We start from the raw sequence: 21936 nt of genomic DNA on the forward strand, positions 1-21936 counted from the left end.
CTCGAAGATGTCTCAAACACAAACGGTTCCCATCCACCTACGTATGAAGGGGCAGACATAGAATACACCAGGCCCGGCTCCCCCAACTCTTACAATTTAGGACTATTTATAGTCTGGGGACAGGGGGAAAAGGCCAATGAACAAACTATAATCAAAACCAAGTGAGGATTTTTAAGGAAGCCATGATGGAAACATTAAGAAAAACATCTGAATTCAACTCCAGAAAAAAGTGCTACCAAGGGAAAATCAAGTCCTAACCAATTCTCTGAAACTGGCCGTAAGAACAGGTTGGAGAACGATCCTCTAGGCGAGCTCTGGACGAAGTGGGACTTCGGCTGACTGGCGCCCACCGGCCAGACGACCCGAGGCCACCAGCAGCAGGAGCGGTGTCTGTCAGCCCGTCACAGAGTACTTTCCAGTGTGTTATAGTTGTCCTTAAAGCTCTTCAGTTCAAGAAAGTGCTTGGCACGTTTACTCTTCTGACTGGAAGGGAGGTAGGTCACCTGGATGGTTGTCGGGGAGACTTCGGGAGACTGGGTTAGGTCTTTGGCGGCTGACTGGTGCTGTCTCTGAGAGCTCCCGCTTCGTGCTTTGACCCTGGAGGATACAGAGAGGGCAGGTCACAGACAGAATGACGACTAACACGAGAAGGCAATTCAAGCAAGACTCAACCACTCCATAAACATGGCGGTAGCCACAAGTGATCCCTTGTCCTTGTCCTATCTTATAAACTAGTGACTAAAAGCCCATCTGATAGAAGTAGCAGAGAAAACAATTTTCCCAGAGTCCTTGCCTCTGGCTCAACATCTTCTTTTTTTAGTGTGTATTTTTGAGAGAGAGAGACAGAATCCGAAGCAGGCTCCAGGCTCTGAGCTGTCAGCACAGAGCCCGACATGTGGCTTGAACTCACAAACTGTGAGATCATGACATGAGCCGAAGTCAGATGCTTCACCGGCTGAGCCACCCAGGCACCCCTGGCTCAACGTTTTCATCTCGCTATAAAGAAAACCTTTATTTGTTATCTCTTAAAGTTTATTTTAGAGAGAGAGTATACGTGCATACACGTGGAGAGGGGCAGAGGGAGAGAGAATCCCAAGGAAGCTCCATGCCTAGTGTGGAGCCTGATATGGGGCTCAGTCCCACGACCTTGGGATCATGACCTGAGAAGCCACAATGAAGAGCTGTACGCTTGATCAACTGAACCACCCACACGCCCCAAAGAAAACTTTTTTAATTCTGCTGATTCACCTCCTACATCTATGCCACTAATATACTCCCAATCTAAAAAAAGTCCCTTGAAAACTGAACACCAAAAAATAAGAACAGAAATAGCCATCAAGTACTTATGACATTAAATTGGTCCTTTACCAACATCTAATTTACTGCCATCCCAATATCCCTACATGGCAGTAACATCCCCAATTTCCAAGTTAGGAAACTGAGGGCCCTCTTGCCTAAGGTCACAAAGCTAGTAAGGGACAGAGTTGGGACAGGAATCTGTCAGATTTCAGGGCCTCGTCTTCACTAACCTCACTGAAATGCTCTAGAAACCAGAAATCAAGGAGTGAATTTTTATTTACTTTTTTACTGTTACGTCCCTTTCTTTTAAAATTTTTTTAACGTTTTTATTTTCAAAGGAGAGAGACAGAGCATAAGCGGGGAGGAGCAGAGAGAGAGGGAGACACGGAACCCGAAACAGGCTCCAGGCTGAGCTGTCAGCACAGAGCCCGATGCAGGGCTTGAACTCAGGAACCGTGAGATCACGACCTGAGCTGAAGTTGGACGCCCAACCAAGCCACCCAGGTACCCTGAATTTTTATTTTTTTAAAAGTTTATCTCCATACCCAATGTTGGGCTTGAACTCATGACCCTGAGATCAAGAGTTGCACGCTCTACCAACTGAGCCAGCCACATGCTGACGAGGACTAAAGTTTTTTGTAATTATTTTTTTAAGAATGTATTTTATTTTAGAAAGAAAGTACATGTGATCAGGGGAGAGGGGCAAAGGGGGAGAGAGAGAGAATCTGAAGCAGGCTCCATGCTCAGCGCAGAGCCCAACGCAGGGCTTGATCCCATGACCTCTGGGATCATGATCTGAGCCAAAATCAAGAATTGGATGCTCAACTGAGCCACCCAGGTGCCCTGATTTTATTAAAGATTTTTTATAAAGCGTATTTGTTTGAGAGAGACAGCGAAAGCAGGGGAGAGGGAGGGAGGGGGGAGGGAGGGAGGGAGGGGGGGGGGAGAGAGAGAGAGAGAGAGAGAGAGAGAGAGAGAGAGAGAGAGAGAGAGAATATCCCAAGCAGGCTCTGAGCTGACTGCACTCAATCCCACGAACCGTGGGATCATGACCTGAGCAGAAATCAAGAGTCGGGACACTTAACCAACTGAGTCATATAGGTGCTCTCAAGGACTGAACTTTTAATAAAACTGTGGTAAAATAGACCGTTTTTAAATGTTTACAGTCCAGTAGTATTAAGTATATTCACACCGCTGTGTTCCCATCTCCACCACCCATCTCCAGAGCTCTTTTCATGCTGCAAAACTGAAGCTCTGTCCCCAGTAAGCAATAACCCCCCACCCCCGGCACTGTCACCTTCCCATCTTTATGAATTTGAGGACTCTAGAGACTTCACCTGAGTTAGAACCAGAAGGTATTTCTGGTTCAAAGAAACCATGCTTTGAACAGGCCTTCTGCCTGACCTCCAGAACAAGCACCCTTCCTCGTCTTCCCCTGCTCTCACTCCTCTTCTGAGCAGTTTTTACCAAACCCTTTGTTTTTGGAACAAGGTAGTTTAGTTTTAAGAACAGAGAAAAGACAGGACAGACATACTCCTTACCTTTTCAGAAAGAGCCTTATTCAACACGGCAGAAAATGGACACGGTTCTTTTCAAGGCTGGTAACTAACTTTTTATTTCTACATGGGCTTTCCCTCTCCACCCTTTGAACATCTGTATGAACAACACCATGAACCCACGCCAGCGCATGTTTTAAACACTGTCAGACAGAAGTCGTGATTCCTATTACACAAAAACTCAACAGCTGATGCTTTAGTGATGCCCTTAGTTTCAAACAAGGTTCCTAAAGCTGTGAGTGGTAATAAAAATGGGGTGGGGGGGGCACGTGTGATTGTTATCAGACCAAGACATGAAAGGAAAACACTGGAACCTGAAAGAGGAAGAATCTCTGTATTGAAAAACTTTATTCCGGGACACCTGGGGGGCTGTCAGTGAAGCGTCCGACTTTGGCTCAGGTCATGATCTCACAGTTCTAGAGTTTCAGCCCTGTGTTGGGCTCTGTGCTGACAGCTCAGAGCCTGTTTTGGATTGTGTCTCCCTCTCTCTCTGCCCCCCTCATGCTTGTACTCTCTCTCAAAAAAAATTTTTTTTAAAGCGTCCAGGATCCAGTTACCATTAAAAAAACATAAAAATAACTTTATTCCCTGGAGGCGCCTGGGTGGCTCAGTCGGTTAAGCGTCCAACTTAGGGCTCAGGTCATAATCTCATGGTTCTTCAGTTTGAATCTCACATCGACTCTGCGCTGATAGCTATGAGCCTGGAGTCTGCCTCATATTCTGTGTCTCCTTCTCTCTGCCCCTTCCCCACTCATGCTTTGTCTCTCTCTCTCTCTCAAAATAAACATTAAAAAAAAGAAAAAAGGAACCTTAGCCCCCCCCCTTTAAATTTTTGTAATGTTTATTTTTGAGAGAGACAGAGTGTGAGTAGGGGAGGGGCAGAGAGAGAAGGAGACACAAAATTGGAAGCAGGCTCTAGGCTCCAAGCCGTGAGCACAGAGCCCGAACGACCACGAGATTATGACCTGAGCAGAAGTCGGACACTTAACTGACCCACCCAGGTGCCCCAACTTTCAACTTTATTCCCTTTACTGGTCTACATTTTACACCAATTCTGACATTTTACTGAGCTGAACTGGAAAAAAAAAAAAAAAAAAAAGAGGGAGCACAAAAGTAGGAGAAGCTTCTCCTACTGTGTTCTTATAGAGCAGCACACGCTTTCAGAGGCAAGCAAGGCAGAACGAGACAGCTCGTCATTGTGATTTTGTTACTACTGCTCACGAAGGGCATCTTGCTGGGGGTGGGCCAGCACCACCGGTGTCGTCTCCGGTACCCGCCCCCCACACTTACACGGCGGCCAGCTCACTCAGGGCCTCCTGGTAGCGCAGGTACTCACTCTGCCCAAAGACCTGAGGAAAGAGGAAGGAAGAGTGGGGCTCCCTCAGGCTGGGGCATCCCTTTAGTCCCCTGAAGGAAAAAGTGGCCATCCGGCTTACCCCCGTCCCATAGCGGGCTGTCTCATAGCCATCCAGCAGGGTGTCGATGAGGGCCTTGCGCACACCCTTAAAAGGAGTACTAGTGTTCCGGAGATCTAGCAGGTAAGAACGGAAATTCTTGCCCATTAAGGAACGGGGATGCCTGCCTTCAGCATGAAACGGGATCTCTGAGGAGACAATCACACAGCACAGTGATAACCCTTCTCCCGTTTGTTAGTCTTTTTAGTTAACCTTCCAAATTTAGGAATGGGTCGAATGAGTGAACTGGGGGGCAATTCTAATGGAATGAAGACGACCGGAGGCCCAGAGCCGCGTCTGAGCGGTCACGGGGTGCTGGCAACACAACCGGAGGCTCCACTGATGGTACCCACAGTGTCTCCTTTCCATCTCCCCCCCCCCGCTCACTCCGGCTCTGAGACGTAAACCACGTTTCAGCAGAAACAAAGCATACTTGACAATGGTCACACGGTAGAAAAAATTCAAGAACCGTTTATCTCGGTCTTACTGAAAAAGCGTGGGTGTCACTTGTCTTGTGTAGAAAAACAAGCAAATTACCACCATCTGGTTCACGAAACTAAAGGTCTAAACAATAAAACAAATTCACCCTTTGAAGAAGAAATAACTCGCCGCCATCATTTCCTTAGACAAAATAACCCAGTACTCTCAAAACTCCAGGAAATTCCTCCCAGCGGGGGGCAGAAGCAGCATAAGCTCTAATATACACAGCCCCCCCACCCCCTCCCAGGCCAGGCCCTCAGCCTCCCATCAAGTCGCCCCTACCAGAGGCGCGGACGGCGTCCAGGGCTTTCATCCTGTACAGGTAGTTGTAGCAGCCTGTTGAGAAAGAGACTGGTCACAGGCATGACCTCAGATTCCTCAAACTCCAGCAAGCCAATAAACTGCCTCCCCACATCTCACATGTGCCCGGCGACAGAGGAACCACAGGTGCCCAGCAGCTATGCTGACAGCTCAGAGAGCAAAGGAATTCTGAACGCATGGGATTCCTCACTCAAGCGTCCTCCGAGAGCACGCCACATACTCTGATTTCCCTGGGCTTCCAGCTGGACCAGTCTCGCATCGCCGTCTGCAAGGAGCTGAGGTTCATACTTGATGTCTTGAACCCTGGACAGCCGAATGTCAATCTCCTCTCTCAAGTCCTGTTCACACAGAGAAAAGAGCGTGCGATCACTTATCCTGTACTCTGCTTCCCGTCAGCCTCGAAATGGGGCAGAGCAAGCGAGCAGCTATGACAAAAGCAGCACAAAAAACGCTCATCTGCTGGTAACATTGCCAGGTCAGGCCGAAAAATATAAGGATAGGCTCGGGTTCTCTAAGAACTTCCCCCAACTGCACATCTCTAACCTAGCTCCGTTTAAAAAAATTTTTGTAAAGTTTATTTTGAGAAAGAAAGAGACAGCTAGTGTGTGAGCAAGGGAGGGGCGGGTGGACAGAGAATCCCAAGCAGGCTCTGCACTAGCAGCGCAGAACCCCACGCGGGGCTTGAACCCACAAATCGTGAGATTACGACCTGAGCCAAAACAAAGAGTCGGACGCTCAACTGACAGAGCCACGCACGCAACCCTCTAAGCTAGACCTTTGACCTGCCAGAATTTCCTCAAGTTCTATGGCATCAACATGATTTCTGACTCAACTGAATTTAGGATCTTGGTTAGGTGTTCTAACAAACTTCTGGAGGAAGAGAAAAACTGGACAGCAAGTGAAAATCATAATCTAAAAATCTGTGAGGATACCTGTATGTGGTTTCCAACAGTGTGGGGACTACCCTACCTGGTGGATCACAGGACTTCTAAAAGCTTTCTTCTGGAGTACACTTAATTTTTTAAGTAGGTTAATTCACATCCATGATACAAACTTCGAAGAGATACTACAGTCACCCCTCACTCACCCCGAAGCAACCACTGTTAAGTCCACGTCCATCTCTCTCACTTAAAAGGGCTGCCAGAGCCCCAGCAGATTTTTCTTCTTGTAACTTTAAAAAAAAAAATTTTTTTTTAACATTTATTATTTGAGAGACAGCACGTGAGTGGGAGAGAGACGGAGAGAGAGGGAGACACAGAATCCGAAGTAGGCCCCAGGCTCTGAACTGTCAGCACAGAGCCCGATGCGGGGCTCGAACTCATGGACCGTGAAACCATGACTTGAGCCGAAGTCAGACGTTTAACCGACTGAGTCACCCAGGCGCCCCGCTTCCTGTAACTTTTTAGCAACTGCCACCGTGGAATAGATCATACGTGAAATACATGCTATGTACGTTTTAAGTAATTATGAAAACTGTGAAGATGAACATCTATGTCTGCTCTCCTGAAGCCATGTGTGCCTAGTTCTGATTAAATGCAACACCCCCAATGTTCATTTGTCAACAATCTTACTTTTCTTCACTGTTTTATCACATATCAACCTGAACAAGCTGTTTACCTTTGCCTGGTTTCAAACTTCACACAAATGAAAAAATACTTTTTGAATTCCTCAGCAACTTGTCTTTTCAAAATTTTAAATACTTTACTAAGTTAGAACTTACATGGACTAAAATGCAACCAATTTGCGTGGACTGAGTTTTGACAAATAAATACACCCACTCAACCACCACTGCAACCAAGACAGAACATTTCCATCACCCCAAAATGTTCTCCATGTCCCTCTGCAGTCAACCTCTTTCCCTGCTCCAGGCAATAATTATGTACTTTTTAACGATACAGTTGTGTGTTCCAGAATTTCATATAAATGGAACGGAACAAAAGATACTCTTTTTTGAATGGCTTGCTGGCTTTTTTTACTCAGCATGTTTTTGAGATTCACTCATGTTTGTCTTTTTCTTTTTTAAAAATGCTTTAGAATTGGGGCACCTGGGTGGCTTAGTCACTTAAGCGTCCTACTTTGGCTCAGGTCATGATCTCACGATCGTGGGTTTGAGCCCCACGTTGGGTTCTGTGCTGATGGTTCAGAGCCTGGAGCCTGCTGGGGATTCTCCCCTCCCCCCCCCCCCCCCCCCCGCCCTCCCGCTTGCACACACTCTCTCTCTTTCACAAAGATAAATGTTAAAACATTTTACAAATAAAAAAATGCTTTAGAAATTCATGTGTGTCCATATGTTCGCGTTGTTGAGCTTACTTTCACTCCTAGTATTCCAAAATACAAATAAATCATAGATATATTCTTGAGTAGACGTTTGGCCTAAGAATTTCTTCTGGAAATATCACAATTGCTGCCATGGATATTCTTAAAAAAAATTTTTTTTAAATGTTTTATTTTTGAGAGGGGGGGGGTGGGGACAGAGAATTTTAAGCAGGCTCTGTGCTGACAGCAGAGAGCCTGATGCAGGGCTCGAACTCAGGAACCATGACATCATGACCTGAGCTGAAGTTGGGACACTTATCCAACTGAGCCATCCAGGCAGGCCCTGCCCCACGAATATTCTTCCATGTCCTCTGGTACAACACGAACAAAAATTACTTTCTGTATGGTAAGAGTGGAACTCCTGCACCATGGGATTAGGTACATGTGTAATCTTACTAGATAATACCTGGTTATTGGCCAAAGAAGTTTTACTAATTTACACTTCCACTAGCAACGAATGCAAACTTATTTTTTATTATTTTTATTTTTTGGTGCAAAAAGGTCATTCTATTAAAGCATGGGGACAGGACCCATGGGCAGGAAGAGCTGCTGAATACAAATTTAAATGAGAGAATTTTTTAAAAGGAAAGGAATCTTATGTAGTCCAGGATGCTCCAAAATCATCAAAGTTTTTAAAAAGATTTTTAAAAATACTATTTTTGAAAGAGAGAGACAGACAGACACAGAATCTGAAGCAGGCTCCAGGCTCCGAGCTGCCAGCATAGAGCCCAATGCGGGGCTTGAACTCACAAACTGTCAGATCATGACCTGAGAAGTTGGACGTTTAACCGACTGAGCCACCCAGGCGCCCCAATAATCAAAGTTTTGATTGGATCATGGTGTACTGGTAGCCAACCCTATAACCGTCTTATGGATGGCAGGTGGCATCTGGAGAACTGAGGGAACACAGAAGAAGCACCGTTGAGTTTTTACACCATGACACATTCCTCAAGGCTTTCCGTGAAATACATCAGCCAAGAACGAAAAAAAAGGAAGATTGACAGCACTGGTTGTTGAAAGGACACCCAGCCAGGAGTTGAGCGAACTGTGTACTAGCTCCGGTTCTCCCACTAACCTGTTTATCACTCAGTAACACGTTACTGAGCGCCCACTACACACAGGCCCTGGCTTTACTGTGAACAAAACTGGCATGGTGCCTGCATTCCTGAAGCTTATGGTCTCATGGAAGGTAAGCATTAAACAAGCAAACACAAAAGAAAACCTGTGATAAAACTGTATCCAGAAAAACAGGATACTATGAGAAAAAAAAAGATCACCTACTTTAAAACAGGTAGTAACTGTTTTAACTCTCTTCTTCAGAGGAAACAACATTTGAGCTAAGATCTAAAGAGCAAACCAGCTAGCCAAGAGAAAACCAAAGACCACTGTATGCCCCAACAACAGCACAGGCAAAGACTGGAAACCTAACATGTGTAGCCGGATCCCGGCTGGATCCTTGGATCAGAGAGAGCCAGAAGCCGGAGCCAGAAGCCGAAGACAGAAGCAGGACTGGGGGTGGCGTTTAGACCTCTGATTTCCAGCTTAGGTTTGTGGAAATGCTACAAAGGCGGTACATATAAAAACAGGGAACTCAGGAAAGAGGTCTGGGAGACGGAGAAAATGTCATCAGTAGAGATCTACAAGCCAAGGAAAGGAAGATAGTTACGGGAGAAAGTGTGAAGACTCCTGGACTATTCCCCTTGGGCATGTCCTGGGGTCAGCTGCTTCCTTCTCAGGTTTCAGCTCCTAACACGAAGGACTAGGGGGACTAGGGGATTGACGAGGCCCCCAGGAATGGAAGGTAGTGCGGCGGCAGATCCTTCTCCGGGACCTGGGGCTAACCCGCCGCCCTAAGGCAAACCTTAAAACAGGAAACACTGGGCGGCACGTGGAGCTTGCGAACTCTGTCCACAGAGTTGGCAAACTTTAGTCCCAATCCTTCACTCCGCAGATGCCAAAACTGCTGCTTCTGCGCCAAGTGCACGCTGTGCCGCAGCAGGGGGAGCGGACGCCAGAGCCACGCCGACCGTTCTCTCTCCGGCCGAGCGCGGCGAGAGCGACAAGGGACCTTGGGAACCAAAGCCATCTCGAAGGCGAAGGCCATCTCACTCTAGGCCCTGACGGAGCTGCAGAACCAGGCCGACCTCGTGCCTTAAGGACCTACCTTGGGGGCGTTGTGTCCCACGGGGACGTGAGGTCCCCTTCGGGATTTCATTGCAAAGCGCATGATTTGCCTCTTCACAAAAATAAACAGCAGTACGAACACCTGTCCAAGAGATAGGAAAAAAGGACAGTATCTTTAGCAAAAACACAGTAATTTTTAAAAAGGGGGGGGGGGGGCACGTCTTCCTTTGAGGTCCCCAGCTGCAAGCGCTCAGGGCCGCTTCGGGGCACGCCCGGGGGCCAGGGGGGAGGGGCAGGGCGCTCGGCCCCCCAGGCGCTCCGGGGGCAGGTACGAGTCCCAGCCCAGGGCAGGCGCAGGTGGGTGAGCGAGCGGCTGGGGGCGGAGGGCCGGGACGCGGGGTCTCCTCACCAGGCTCCCGTAGGCCATCACCAGCACGACGTTCACGCCGGACAACCAGTTACTGCCGGACGCCATGGCCTCCCGCCCCGCGCACAACCGCTCCGGGTCAGCCTGGGCTCCGCCGAGGCCCCGGCGCCTGGGCTCCCCGAAACTCCCCGGCCATTTCCTCACGGGGAAACACCGACGCTCAGCCGGCCTGAAAACATGGCGGACAGGGGCCCAGGAAACCAGAACGCCGCCTTCCCGCTGCCCCCCAGCACGTGACCCAGGCCCGCACCGGCGCGCGCCGAGACGCCGGGCGACGCCGGACGACGCCGGGAACAGGAAGCGGATGCCGACGGTGCGTCACGCGGCGGAGGCGGGGCGGACGCGCGGAGCCGCAGCGCCGCGGCTCGTGGCGGGCAGTGCGCGCGCGCTTGCGTGCGCGTCCCTTTTCGCGTCACGTGCCGGGGGACGCAGGCAGGCAAGTGGGAGGGGGAAGGCGCGAGAGCGAGCGCGCGAGGGGAAAGGAGGGAGGGGGTGGGGAGGAGGGAACCTTACATCACGTGACAGGGGCGGCGCGGCCCGGGGTGTCAGTGTGGAGGAGACTGAGGTAAAGTTGGGAGCGCAGCGGCGTTGGCGGCGGCGGCGGCGGCAGCGGCAGCGCGGCGGGGCCGGGTATTGTCCGCGGCCCCTTTAAATCCGCGGTCTCCCTTTCCCCTCCCTCCCTTCTCCCGTACCCCGCCGGGCCCCCCCCCCCCCCAGTCGGCCCCCCGCCCCGTGCGCTCCCCCACTGGACACCCCTCCCGGTCGTGCGAGCCCGGCGCCCTCCCCAGCCCCCTCCCCCCTAGTTGGCCGCCGGAGGTTTTGTTTATGGTTGGATTTGCGGCCTAGTGGGCCGCGCCGGAGCCGGGGCCTCGATTTGGGAGCGTGGCCGGGGCGGGGCTTGGGCGGCCGGAGGGGGGGGCCATGCGGCTAGAGCCCGAGCGGGGAGAGCGAGGAAGAGCGCGAGCGAGCGCGGCCTGGGCCCCGCCTGAGGTAGGGCCCTCTCCGGCCCGGCCGCTGCCGTGAGGACGCCGCGGGGGCCGGCGTCCCTTTGCAGCCCGCTGCGGGCCTTCTCGGATCCGGATCCGGCCTGGTTTGGGGGTGGCGGGGGGGGGGGGGGGAGGGAGGACGGCGGGGTGGAGCTGCCCCGAACTCCCCCCCATGTGGCCCTCAGTTCGGAGTGCGGAGGATTAATTTGTTCCGGGTGGGAGGTGAGGCGGCGATTGGCCCCGGGAGCTCCCGATGTGGCGCTGAGCGGGGCGAGCCTCCCATCCTCCACGCGTGGGCTCGCGTCCCCTGTCCGCTTCCAGCCTCTTTGTCAGCTCCTCTTACCGCCCGTCCTGCTTTCTCAGCGCCCCGGCATGGGGGACGGCTTCCCTGCCGCTGTCGCCAGCGTGCCGTGGCCCACGCTGGAGTTTGGGGGACCCCGGACGATTAGGATGTTGTTGGGGAAGCTGGGCGGGCCGACCCCCACAGGGTGTGTTACGCCCGAGGGACGTCCCTGGGGCCCTGGGGTGCGGGTCCGCTCTTCGCCTAATAGAACAGGAATCCCGAATTTCCTCAGACCCTCCACTTTGTGGACAGTCCCTAAATGGCTTTGCAAACTGATGTCACAAACAGGAGACCGCTCCGCCACCCGTCTCGAAAAGTAGCCACCTCTGGTGTAGGGTGATGGGGAAGGAAAAACACCACAGGAGCAGGCTCTTTTGTTGTTGTTGTTGTTGTTACCGTTTTTTGCCTCTGAGTGCCCCGATTGCTGGATGGAGAAATCCTTTTTTTTGTTCTCTCCCGTCCACCTTTCACCGCCCTTATCCCGCCGTGGGGATGTGTGGTGTGACTTACTGGCAGATGATGGGGGTCCGTGACAGCCAGCATCCCCGGAGAACCGGAGCGTGTTGGTTACGCGTGGGTTGCTACAGCGGGTTTGAGATGCTACACCATTGTCCTTAAAAGAGCGGACCGTGCCAGTGACCGTTTCCCTTGTGAGCAGCCAGTACTGCTGTCATGTAACTGAGGATGAGAGACCTTAACATGTACTGTTGCCGACTCCTAAAGCCCCTTTTTTGCTAAATGTGCCCTAACTGGCAAGTACGCTTTTTAAAACGAGATTCAAGTTTGTGGACGAGGGGATGCAGGGGTCATTTCCACAAAACATCCAGGGGAATCAGCTGTTCTGTTACAGGTAGCTACCCCAGTCCAGCTTGAGTGTCTGAATTGTTTCTCTACTTAGATTGTAAGCTCCCTGAGGGCAGCAACCAAGTCCTATGGCTTTTGTATTTTCTAAAGTACTGGACACATAGTAGATACTCAATAAATACTTGATCTTTATTTTTTTCTGTAAAATTTCTTTGGCTATTTTTTTTAAGTAGCTGGTTTTCAAAAAATGGTCAAAGGCACTCCTGTGTTGAAACCTGTATTCCTGCACTTTTCCCTGGGTCTCCAACACTTCTCACATGTTGCCCGTAAATATTTTTATTTTCTAAGGAAAAATACTTAACAAGATTCTTCCTCTCCACTGTGATAACTCTAGGTATGTGTCCCTGCTTGCTACCAAAAGGCTACTAATTTCGTGCCCTCCAGTGATCCATCCCAGGTCATTTAATTTTGACCTGCTGCTCAGTGTTATTACTACCTAGGTGGTAAAGTTTTCTTAGTCGCACATTTCAAAGCACTTGTAAGAGAGAAATTGAAGTTAACAGAGGGAGTCTTCTGGACTGTTCTTTTTTTTGTTTCATTTTATTTCCCTTGAGTCATTATGTGGCTTTCAAGATGACTTTTTAATATATCTACATTGACCGGTATGGTATATGGAGTTCATATTGCTAGTGACACCATTCATATCTAGTATTAACTTATTAAGTTGAAATCACAAGAGAAGTAGAAAGCAGTATTTGTAAGCTACAGGAGTGTTTATTTCCATTAGAGATTTCATTTTAGAGCCAATTATTTAAAAGCGTAATAGTTTTCGTCTAATTTTAATTTTTTTCTTTGATTTGAATCCAGGGGTACTGGTTAAAGAACACGTGTTTTTTTGGTGTGTGTGTGAGTGTTGAAACTTGACTAGTCTGGGAAGATGGACTATTTGTGTAGCAAATAGTTTTGTAGTAGCTAGAAATATTTACAGGCCTCTGTGTGCACATATGTAGCAGAAAGAGGTAAGGGTTAAAGAATTAGCTCTGAAATTTTCTTAAAAATTTTGGTGATAGAGAATGTAAAACTCTTCAGTCTGAATGACTGCATCAAAAGAGAGACCTCTGCAGCCTCTTGATCGGCTTTGGTGAAGAATTTATCTTCAGGGAAGTTCGTTTTCTTTGAGACCTGAGAAACAGTAAGATTCACTTCCCTAATAATTAATCCTTCTGTATTTCTTTAGAGGCCCAACCTATGTCTCTCAAATCCAGCAATGGCTTTTGGGGAGTCTAGAATTATCCCGTATAAAGTTTCATTAATGAAAAAAGTTACATGTAGAACAGAAAATATAAACGTACCTTTTTTGGAAGGGAATAAAACCATGCAGATTAACATCTGATTTTGAGCCACTCTGTCGTAGGAGGAGTATTTTCTTTGTTTACTCACCGCAGCAGCTGAGGTTGCGATATAAAGCAAAGTGTGAACGGAAGGAACTTAAGTTCGGGAGAATCGTAGCCTGCTGGAAGTGTTAATAACAAAAACCGTTCTGGTTTTGGGAAGGCCCTGTGTGTTTTCTGTCTCAACAAAGTCCTCTTGCTGGCAGTAATGTCTCGTTTAAAATGATATCCTAGAAGCCCTTTCTTGCAAATAAAAACTTTGTGCCAGACCCTTTTGGTTTGGGACAGATTTGGAATTCTCTGTATATTAAGGTGAGTGGTAAAGGGTAATTGCAATTCTGGTGCCTCAGAACAGTGGACTAGGAGAGCAACAGAAAGTAGTTGCAAAAATAGTGTGTTGGAATTATCCAGGGAACTGAGGTTCTTGAGCAAAGTCACTGGGGCTAATACTTGCCTTGTTGAAGGTTATGGAAGCACCCACTGCATGACGAGAGAGAGAGAGAGAGAGAGAGAGAGAGAGAGAGAGAGAGAGAGAGAGAGAGCGCGCGCGCGAGCGTGCTTGAGGGAGGAAATCTAGACTTGAGCTTGTCCTTTCCCAAGTGATGGGGGTTGCATGCAATTTACATATTGTAAGGGAGGTAGGGCGGTTTTCATAGGTAGATTGAGTTTCTCTATTTTAAATTGTTTTTATTTGTTTGGAGTATAGATTAAGTTCCCTTCCTGGAAGGCTTTTGTTTCCAGGTTTTGCTGATTAGCTTTCCTTTTGTCAAAGGGGCTTTAGATATTTGTGTGTAGAAAGCTTTTGATTATTAACATTGTTTTGCGAAACTTCACAAAGCTGCATATAGGGACTAGTAACCAAACCATGCGCATGACTTAAACCGGCACTTCACCTATGCTTTATATATTTCTTCTATAAAAATGGACTACTAACAATTGTTCCTTAAGGAATTTATCAAACTGAGTATGTCTCAAGAACAGATGACTCTTCTTGGTTGGTGAACATGTTTGGTTGAAGGTGCTGATGAAAGAGGTTGAAAACCTGTTTTGCCCATATTTAATATCTGAATTTTTTTTAATCTTTCAGTATTCTACCTTGTAAATACTGTTATTTGTATATACTGTAAATGATGACGTCGGTGGGCACGAACCGAGCCCGGGGAAACTGGGAACAACCTCAGAACCAAAACCAGACACAGCACAAGCAGCGGCCACAGGTAAAGAACCCAAGGGATCCATTGCCAGCATTGCTGATTGATACTGGTTCCCATCCAGTGCAGCATCATTCTCTGCTCTGGATTATCGGTTTGCATTTTTTATTTTGTTTTCTAGTCCTTGCCTCTCCTCTTTACTTAGGGCCTGATGACTGTTGTGGTAGGCCATGATGAGCATGCTTGCTTTTTGTTTTTTGATGCTGTATTATGAGACTTGGAGAGAAGGGGTCCTGTACTTTGTATCTCCAAGGTTGCGTTTTCCTCAGACTAAATCTTAGGTTATCGTCAGGCCAGATATAAGAGGGTGGCATTGGTCCTTGCAGAAACAGGAACGGGGTTTATACATGACTTTGCAAATATATTAATGTCAATTATTTAAGGCACGGATGTTTAAAAGAGGTGCTGTGATCCCACAATGGGAGCTTCTTTAACTGTGAACATTGGTGAAAAAGCTCCCTGCTTTTTTAGGGATTGTAGAGTGGAATGGTGACAGGTTCATTGTTTATTTTTTTGTCATTTTGCAGAGGTAAGCATCTTAACTGGTGTTAGCACTTTATTGGTCATTTGTAACAAGGAGAAGGAAATTGGGCTGAGAGGTGGGGTGGATTATTGACTACATAGGTCCCTCTTATTTCTCTAAACTATTGTCTCTTGATCATGCTTTCTTGAACTCATCTCCATTCTTAGGCCACTGCGGAACAGATTCGACTTGCACAGATGATTTCAGACCATAATGATGCTGACTTTGAGGAAAAGGTGAAACAAGTGAGTGTATTGCTAATTGCTGGCAGTGATGGAAAAAGACATCAGGATTAAAGCATAGTTTAACATCATAGATGTCTGTTAGGGTACTTTTTCCTGCAGATATTAAAAGAATTATGACCTGAAACATAATAGGTTAAGCCAATAAATAAATGCTCTTGTTGTCTGATTTACCGTACTTCTTTGGACAGCTACCATGTTCGAAAAGGTTTTATCTTAATTTTCACTTCTTGTTTATTGGATGATTTTGTTGATGCCATTTTTATAGCAACTTTGAGCAGTTGTGGCATCTAGGAAATGTAGAAATTTATGGTATGCTGAAACCTGTGTGCTTCTGGGTTTGATCTCTATAAGCTCCTTTATTGTGTAAATACTTTTGACATCATCTGTAATCACAGGTGTTAATGTTTTGCTTATTGAGCTAGAATACCAAAATTCTGCATATTTTGCTTTTTTAAGTCTGGGGTTCTTTTGGATTCAGCTGGTGTCTTCTCTCTTCACCTGGCTTCCTTTTATGAAGAGTGCAAGTTCGTTCATGTTGCTGATTTTTTTCTCTTTCAGTTGATTGATATCACAGGCAAGAACCAGGATGAATGTGTCATTGCTTTACATGACTGCAATGGAGATGTCAACAGAGCCATCAATGTCCTACTGGAAGGAAACCCAGATACGGTAGAGTGTTAATAGAGCGTTCTGGAAAGTGGGTCCCTGGCTGAGAAGCTCAGAATATTCTAAAAATAGCAAGTGGAGTAACTCAACTTAAAGGAGAGTACCTTATTCTCCAAATGGAGCAGAGAACAGTCGAGGAGGTTGTTTTCTGCGGGTGGCAAGTACCGAAAATTTATGTACAATAAATAGAAAACAGATAAAATCCATCTCTTTAAAAATTTTTTTTATTATTAGGTTTGTTTATTTTGAGAGAGTGTGAGTGGGGGAAAGGCAGAGAGGGAGACAGAATCTGAAGCAGGCTCCAAGCTATCAGTGCAGAGCCCGATGTGGGGCCTGAACCCACGAGTGTGAGATCATGACCTGAGCTGAAGTCGGACGCTCAACCGAGTGAGCCACCCAGACACCCCAAAATCCATCTCTTTTAATTAGCCCAGAGTAAATTATTCATTCCAGGCTAGTGACTGTTTTCAAGACTGGGTTAGTCTGAATTAGAAATGGTATATAATAGCCTTCGTTACTAATCAGAGAACATTCTGCTCACCTGTTTTATTGCTGTTGAACAGAGTCACAAACTGGTAGATTCTGAATTGAAGACATTCTCATCAATATCACCTTTACATTTTACAGTACGTTTTCGTCGCTTGAACTTATTTCTGTTGAGGTGGCAGAAAAAGAGTTAACGGCCTGTTGACCACCCTGGAGATGATAGGGGCTCCTATCATCTTGGAGGAGCGCTTGCCCTAGAATTTCACTTATTTCACCTCTTCTCTTTTCTACTTAATGAGATCCCTATAATTTTGTGCTTGTCTTATCATTGTCCCAAATTGTTAAGTCCTTTAAGAACAGGGATTCTGCCTTACTAACCTTTGGGGTGTTCCTGTGCTGCTTAGTAGAGAACTGTTTTGTTTCAATGAGCAGTGTATCATTTTGAACTAATTTTCATTTCCTTGGTCTTACATTGGGGATCTTTGGTTGGGATAGATACCCAGAGTTTATCCTTAGAGAGGTCAGGCTACTAGTTTTAGAGTATCACGTTAACTAAATGTTGGGGGTTTGTCATTTTCCTTGAGACAATAGGAAATAATAACGGAAAACCTTTTATTTATTTTGAGAGAGAGAGAGCATGTGCACGTGGGAGCAGGAAAGGGGCAGGAAGAGAGAGAAAATCCCAAGCAGATCCCACAAATCACAAGATCATGACCTGAGCCGAAATCAAGAGTCAGATGCTTAACTGACTGAGCCACCCAGGTGCCCCATTGGAAAACTTTTTGTAACCACTGAATTTAAATTTGTGGATTTTTCTCTTCAAAAATGTGGTATTAGGGTACCTGGCTGGCTTAGTCAGTAGAGCAGGCAACTCTTGATCTCGGAGCGTAGACTTTACTTTAAAAAAAAAAAAAAAAAAAAGTGTGGTCTTAGATTTTACATTATTGACCTTATCTGAAGATGACTGCCTGGATAATCAGATAATAGAGTCTTTGGCTTATTTTGAGTTTACTTTAGAATAATTGTGGATAGGGGGTGGATGTAGGAGTACTTACGCCTTTTAAAAGTTTAGATTTTTTTTTATTTTTGAAGTTTATTTATTTTTGAGGGGAGAAAGAGAAAGTGCATGCATGAGCAGGGGAAGGCAGAGAGAGAATCCTAAGCAGGCTCTTTGCTGTCAGTGCAAAGCCTGATGTGGGGCTCCATCTCACAAATTGTGAGATCATGACCTGAACCTAAATCACAAGTCTGACGGGGCACCTGCGTGGCTCAGTTGGTTAAGCATCCAACTTTGGCCCAAGTCACAATCTCACGGTTCAAGAGTTCAAGCCTTGCATTGGGCTCTGTGCTGACAGCTCAGCTCAGAGCCTGGAGCCTGCTTCGAATTGTGTCCGTCTCTCTCTCTGTCCCTCCCCTGCTCGCTTGCTCGCTCTCTCTCTCTCTTTTTTTTCCAAAACTAAACATTTTAAAAATATTTAAAGGGTCTGATGCTTAACCAACTGAGCTGGATTTTTTAAAATTAATTAATTTGCAAAAGTCACGTTTTGTTTCACCTTTCACCGCCTTCTGCCTAGTGCTACAAATCTAACCTTCTGTGATGTCAAAAAGGAAAATAAACTGGAGAACATAGGCTTATGCCATAAATAAGTTGCTAATGAAACCAGTTGGGAGTAATATTTGCTGCCAGGGGGTGTTGGATGTATTTGGGTAGATGAGATCGTATCAGAAAACTGGCACCACCCTTGGGAAGATCATAGTAATTCCTTTTCCTTATAGAACCCAGGTAGTTCCAGCAGCTGGTGCATACCATAGAGAACGGAAAAGAGGACAGGTTTCTGAAACTTGACAGGTTTTGAGATAGACCAGCTGAAAAGTCTATAAGCTATTTTTTTTTTTTTTTTAACGTTTATTTACTTTTTTGAGAGAGAGACCGAGTGCGAGTGGAGGAGGGGCAGAGAGAGAGGGAGACACAGAATCCGAAGCAGCCTCCAGGCTCCAGGCTATCAGCACAGAGCCTGATGCAGGGCTTGAACCCACGAACCATGAGATCATGACCTGAGCCGAGGTCGGATGCTCAACCAGCTGAGCCACCCAGATGCCCCTATAAGCTAACTATTTTGAATGTAGTTTCCAGGGTTCCTGCTGCAGATTTAATTATAATAGCGGCACTGTTACTTAAGAATTGATGCTACTGTGAGCATAAAATGACTCAGGAGTCGTAATGTGGAATAAGCTTGGACTGGAAGAGTAGGCAACAAGGAGCCACCGGGTCCTGGGTGGATAATTTTTTCAAAAACTATTAGTAAACTATTGTAGGCTCTTTAGAACGTGTGGGTATGATTTTGGTATAATTTTAAATGTAGTTTTTAGCTTAAGTTTTTTAAGCTGTAGTAAAAATGTTTAAAATGTATAATTTTAACCATTTTTAAGTATATAATTCTGTGCCATTAGGTACACTGACCATGTTATGCAGTCATTAGCTTTATGCATCTCTAGGACTTTGTCGTTTCCTAAAAAAACCTGTATCCGTTACACAGTAACTCCCCCTTTCCCCATCTTCCCAGCTCCTAGTAACCTTTTCTATCCTGTCTCTATGAATTTGCCTATTCTAGGTACCTCATGTAAGTGGAATCATGCAATATTTGTCTCTCTGCGTCTTCTTACTTAGCATAGCGTTTGCAGAGTTTGTCCATATCGTGGCATGTGCAGAAGTTCGCTCCTTTTTAATGCTGAAAAATATTTCATTAAATGTGTATACCACATTTTGTTTATTCATCCATCTATGGACACTTGGAATTGGCTGGAAGTAAGTTGTAGACGTCACAAGTCCTCTGCAGCATGCTTCCCTTAAAGAAGGATATTTTTCTGTATGACCATGTTATCAATCCTGGAAAAATTAATAGCCATTTTGTATTCTACTTGGTCCACGTTCTTGGAAGTCTTTAGATATTAATTAGCCGTTGCGGAGCACTGGGTCATTGTTGTTGGAGTAAGATGGTAACCAGGATAGTAAAGATACGGTAGTCTTGGTGTTTGGGAATTTTTGTACATATTTTCTGCAAAAATAATTGTGAATCAAGGCGTGTGTGTTTATAAAATTCATTTTTTGAGGAATGAGGTTTTTTGCAGGACTTTTTAGCTTATTTTCCTTACCACGAATTTTCCCTTCTGCAGTCTGGAATGAATTATAGATTATTCTGCTTTGGGGAAAGTTTAATTGGGTTATATCACTTTAGGGAGTATAGGGAGAATACAGATGTAAAACCTGGAACAGAAGGCTCCCTGTAGTCCACTGTGTCCGGGCCAGGGCTGTGCCTTCCTGGCTGTTACTTCGTCTTTAAAGCAAAGGAAATTGGTGCGTGTGTCAGGGAGTGGGGCTGGGGGATGGTGGTGAGGACTAGGTGTAGTTATTATTCTTCTAAATGCTGGGTTGTTTGATTAGAGAATGTGCCCAAGGGTCAAATGCTGTTGATTCATTCTGAATTCAAAGTTAACCTTTAGAAACTTTTAGTTTCCTTTTCTCCTTTGACATGAATAAGACTGTGTATGAAAAAGTTAGGAGTCACTGAATCTGAAGGAAATTAATTTTTTCAGCCCAGGAAACACACTTGAAAGATGGGGACCAATAACTAGGCCTTTGACTGATACGCCACGTGACTGCACCGGATCCAGATCTTGGCAATCCTTTTGGAAGCGATCCCTGCAGTCCATTAGCTATAAGCGCCTCCCCTATAAGAAGGACTTCAATTTCTCAGTGATAGGTATAGAATTTGTTTCGAGGTTCTGTCTGTACCCTCCATTTAAGCAGACATAAGTTAGTGGAAGTATCTTAGATTTGGATGATGAGAGGAGAATGGTTAACAGTTTCCCAGCTTTTATCTGTGGTTTCCCGATAGCAATCCATATTGATTAGATGTGAATGCTCTGCCCTTCTTTAGCATTCGTGGGAGATGGTCGGGAAGAAGAAGGGAGTCTCAGGACAGAAGGATGGTGGCCAAACGGAATCCAACGAGGAAGGCAAAGAAAATCGAGACCGTGACAGAGACTATAGTCGGCGACGTGGTGGGCCACCAAGACGGGGGAGAGGTGCCAGCCGTGGACGAGAGTGTATGCATGGGGCTTTAACAAAACCAGCTGTGGGTCAGTAATGTCTGGATTTCAGGGATGTCAGGGCCCTGGTAGGCTGGACCTAGTAACCATTATATCATCCTTCTGATTTTTTTCTTGCCACCATTTATTCTGAGACCTTGGTATCTCTTACATGTAGCGTTTTCTAGCTACAGCTACCAGTTTGGCATGAAATTACCTTGCAGTCATTTATAAAGTTGTCTGACTTCTAGCTCTCTGTTGTGGTTCATCACCTTTCCCCTGGTAACCATCATGTCCCATCCTTCCATCTCATTATCTCCTCTTGGTTTTGTCTCCCCACCACCATCTGTATGTGCCGCTTACATATTTACATAAATTCCATTGACTCTGTTTTGGCTATCTGTGTTTTTCATTTTAGTTCGGGGTCAGGAAAACGGATTAGATGGCACTAAGAGTGGAGGACCTTCTGGAAGAGGCACTGAACGAGGCAGAAGAGGACGTGGCAGAGGCAGAGGTGATCAGTTTCTTGGGGGGTCGGATATGGGGGGCAGGCTATTCTTATTCGTTCTGTAGGGGTCGTCTTTATTTGAAAACATTCACATGACATCTCATTACCTAAATTGTTGAGAAATCATGCAAATTCTAGAGATTGCTGAGTGAGCAGTGGGAAAGAAGGTAGGTGTCGTTTATGTTAATGTATTTGCTTAAGGACCCAGAAGCTTGGTCAGCAAAGGAACAATCTGTCAATAGTAGTGATTGCCTACTGTGTTATATTAACTATACTACAGGGTGAAAGAAAGAACATCTAATAATATCAACCACTTATTATTCCAGAGTTGCCTCAATTGGCAAGGTACTTTTTATATCGACTTTTAAAATATGTCTCCCTTCCTCTCTTTGTGTCTTTTTTTCCTTTAAGGTGGCTCTGGTAGACGGGGAGGAAGGTTTTCTGCTCAAGGAATGGGGTAAGTTTCATTGATTTGATGTCACAGTCTTTAAATTTTTTCCCCCTAATCGTTAACATAATATCCTAGAGCGGCTAGTGTCCTGATACTCTGAGGATAATGTGCAGCCTTAACCAAAATGTGATCAGAAAGATTTCTAGACCACTTAATCAGATGAGTGTGTAGATGTAGTGCTGGAGATAAGCATTTACTACTTGGATCACCTCTAGCTCATAACTTCATTTGAATGCATGTATCTGCTGTTTTCCAA

General features: G+C 46.1%; 2 protein-coding genes across 32 annotated transcripts in view; one reads left to right on the forward strand and one right to left on the reverse strand.

The window, feature by feature from the left end:
* Positions 1-151: 151 nt before the first annotated feature.
* On the reverse strand, positions 152-10274 carry CUNH1orf43 (chromosome unknown C1orf43 homolog). 3 transcript variants are annotated; one of them, XM_019431419.2, is made up of 8 exons: positions 9960-10271; positions 9591-9692; positions 6198-6281; positions 5331-5448; positions 5072-5125; positions 4292-4458; positions 4146-4204; positions 152-597 (listed from the first exon to the last, which is right to left on the reverse strand). In XM_019431419.2, exons 1-8 carry the CDS (start codon positions 10023-10025, stop codon positions 402-404), a joined length of 846 nt encoding a protein of 281 aa, XP_019286964.2. In that variant the 5' UTR covers positions 10026-10271; the 3' UTR covers positions 152-401. The 3 variants fall into 3 exon arrangements, with proteins under 3 accessions (XP_019286964.2, XP_053764697.1, XP_019286966.2); XM_053908722.1 differs by lacking the exon at positions 4146-4204 and having other exon boundaries at positions 9960-10274; XM_019431421.2 differs by lacking the exon at positions 6198-6281 and having other exon boundaries at positions 9960-10266.
* A 142-nt stretch (positions 10275-10416) lies between these two features.
* The window catches only part of UBAP2L (ubiquitin associated protein 2 like), a 39697-nt gene continuing 28177 nt past the window's right edge, over positions 10417-21936 (forward strand). For 11 of the 29 annotated variants that reach the window (XM_053908692.1, XM_053908696.1, XM_053908703.1 and 8 more), the window contains exons 1-7: positions 10418-10542; positions 14589-14718; positions 15403-15480; positions 16039-16149; positions 20571-20772; positions 21140-21235; positions 21641-21686. In XM_053908692.1, the coding sequence (XP_053764667.1) occupies positions 14629-14718; positions 15403-15480; positions 16039-16149; positions 20571-20772; positions 21140-21235; positions 21641-21686 (623 nt within the window). In that variant the 5' untranslated portion in view covers positions 10418-10542; positions 14589-14628. Of the gene's footprint in view, positions 10608-10886; positions 10968-14588; positions 14719-15402; positions 15481-16038; positions 16150-20570; positions 20773-21139; positions 21236-21640; positions 21687-21936 lie in introns of those variants that run through there. The other 18 variants (XM_053908701.1, XM_053908706.1, XM_053908707.1 and 15 more) reach the window with 6 other exon arrangements.

This window comes from Panthera pardus, unplaced genomic scaffold, assembly GCF_024362965.1.
Source record: "Panthera pardus isolate Hobbes unplaced genomic scaffold, ASM2436296v1 HiC_scaffold_21, whole genome shotgun sequence".
NCBI lineage: Eukaryota > Metazoa > Chordata > Mammalia > Carnivora > Felidae > Panthera > Panthera pardus.

Excerpts from the sequence above, each read along its gene's own strand:
- CUNH1orf43 (XM_019431419.2), bottom strand. The coding sequence starts at position 10,025 with ATGGCGTCCGGCAGTAACTGGTTGTCCGGCGTGAACGTCGTGCTGGTG. Across the intron at positions 5,126-5,330 it reads GGAAGCCCAGGGAAATCAGA|GCTGCTACAACTACCTGTAC; the intron begins GTATGTGGCGTG and ends CTTTCTCAACAG. Across the intron at positions 4,205-4,291 it reads CAGCCCGCTATGGGACGGGG|GTCTTTGGGCAGAGTGAGTA; the intron begins GTAAGCCGGATG and ends CTCTTTCCTCAG.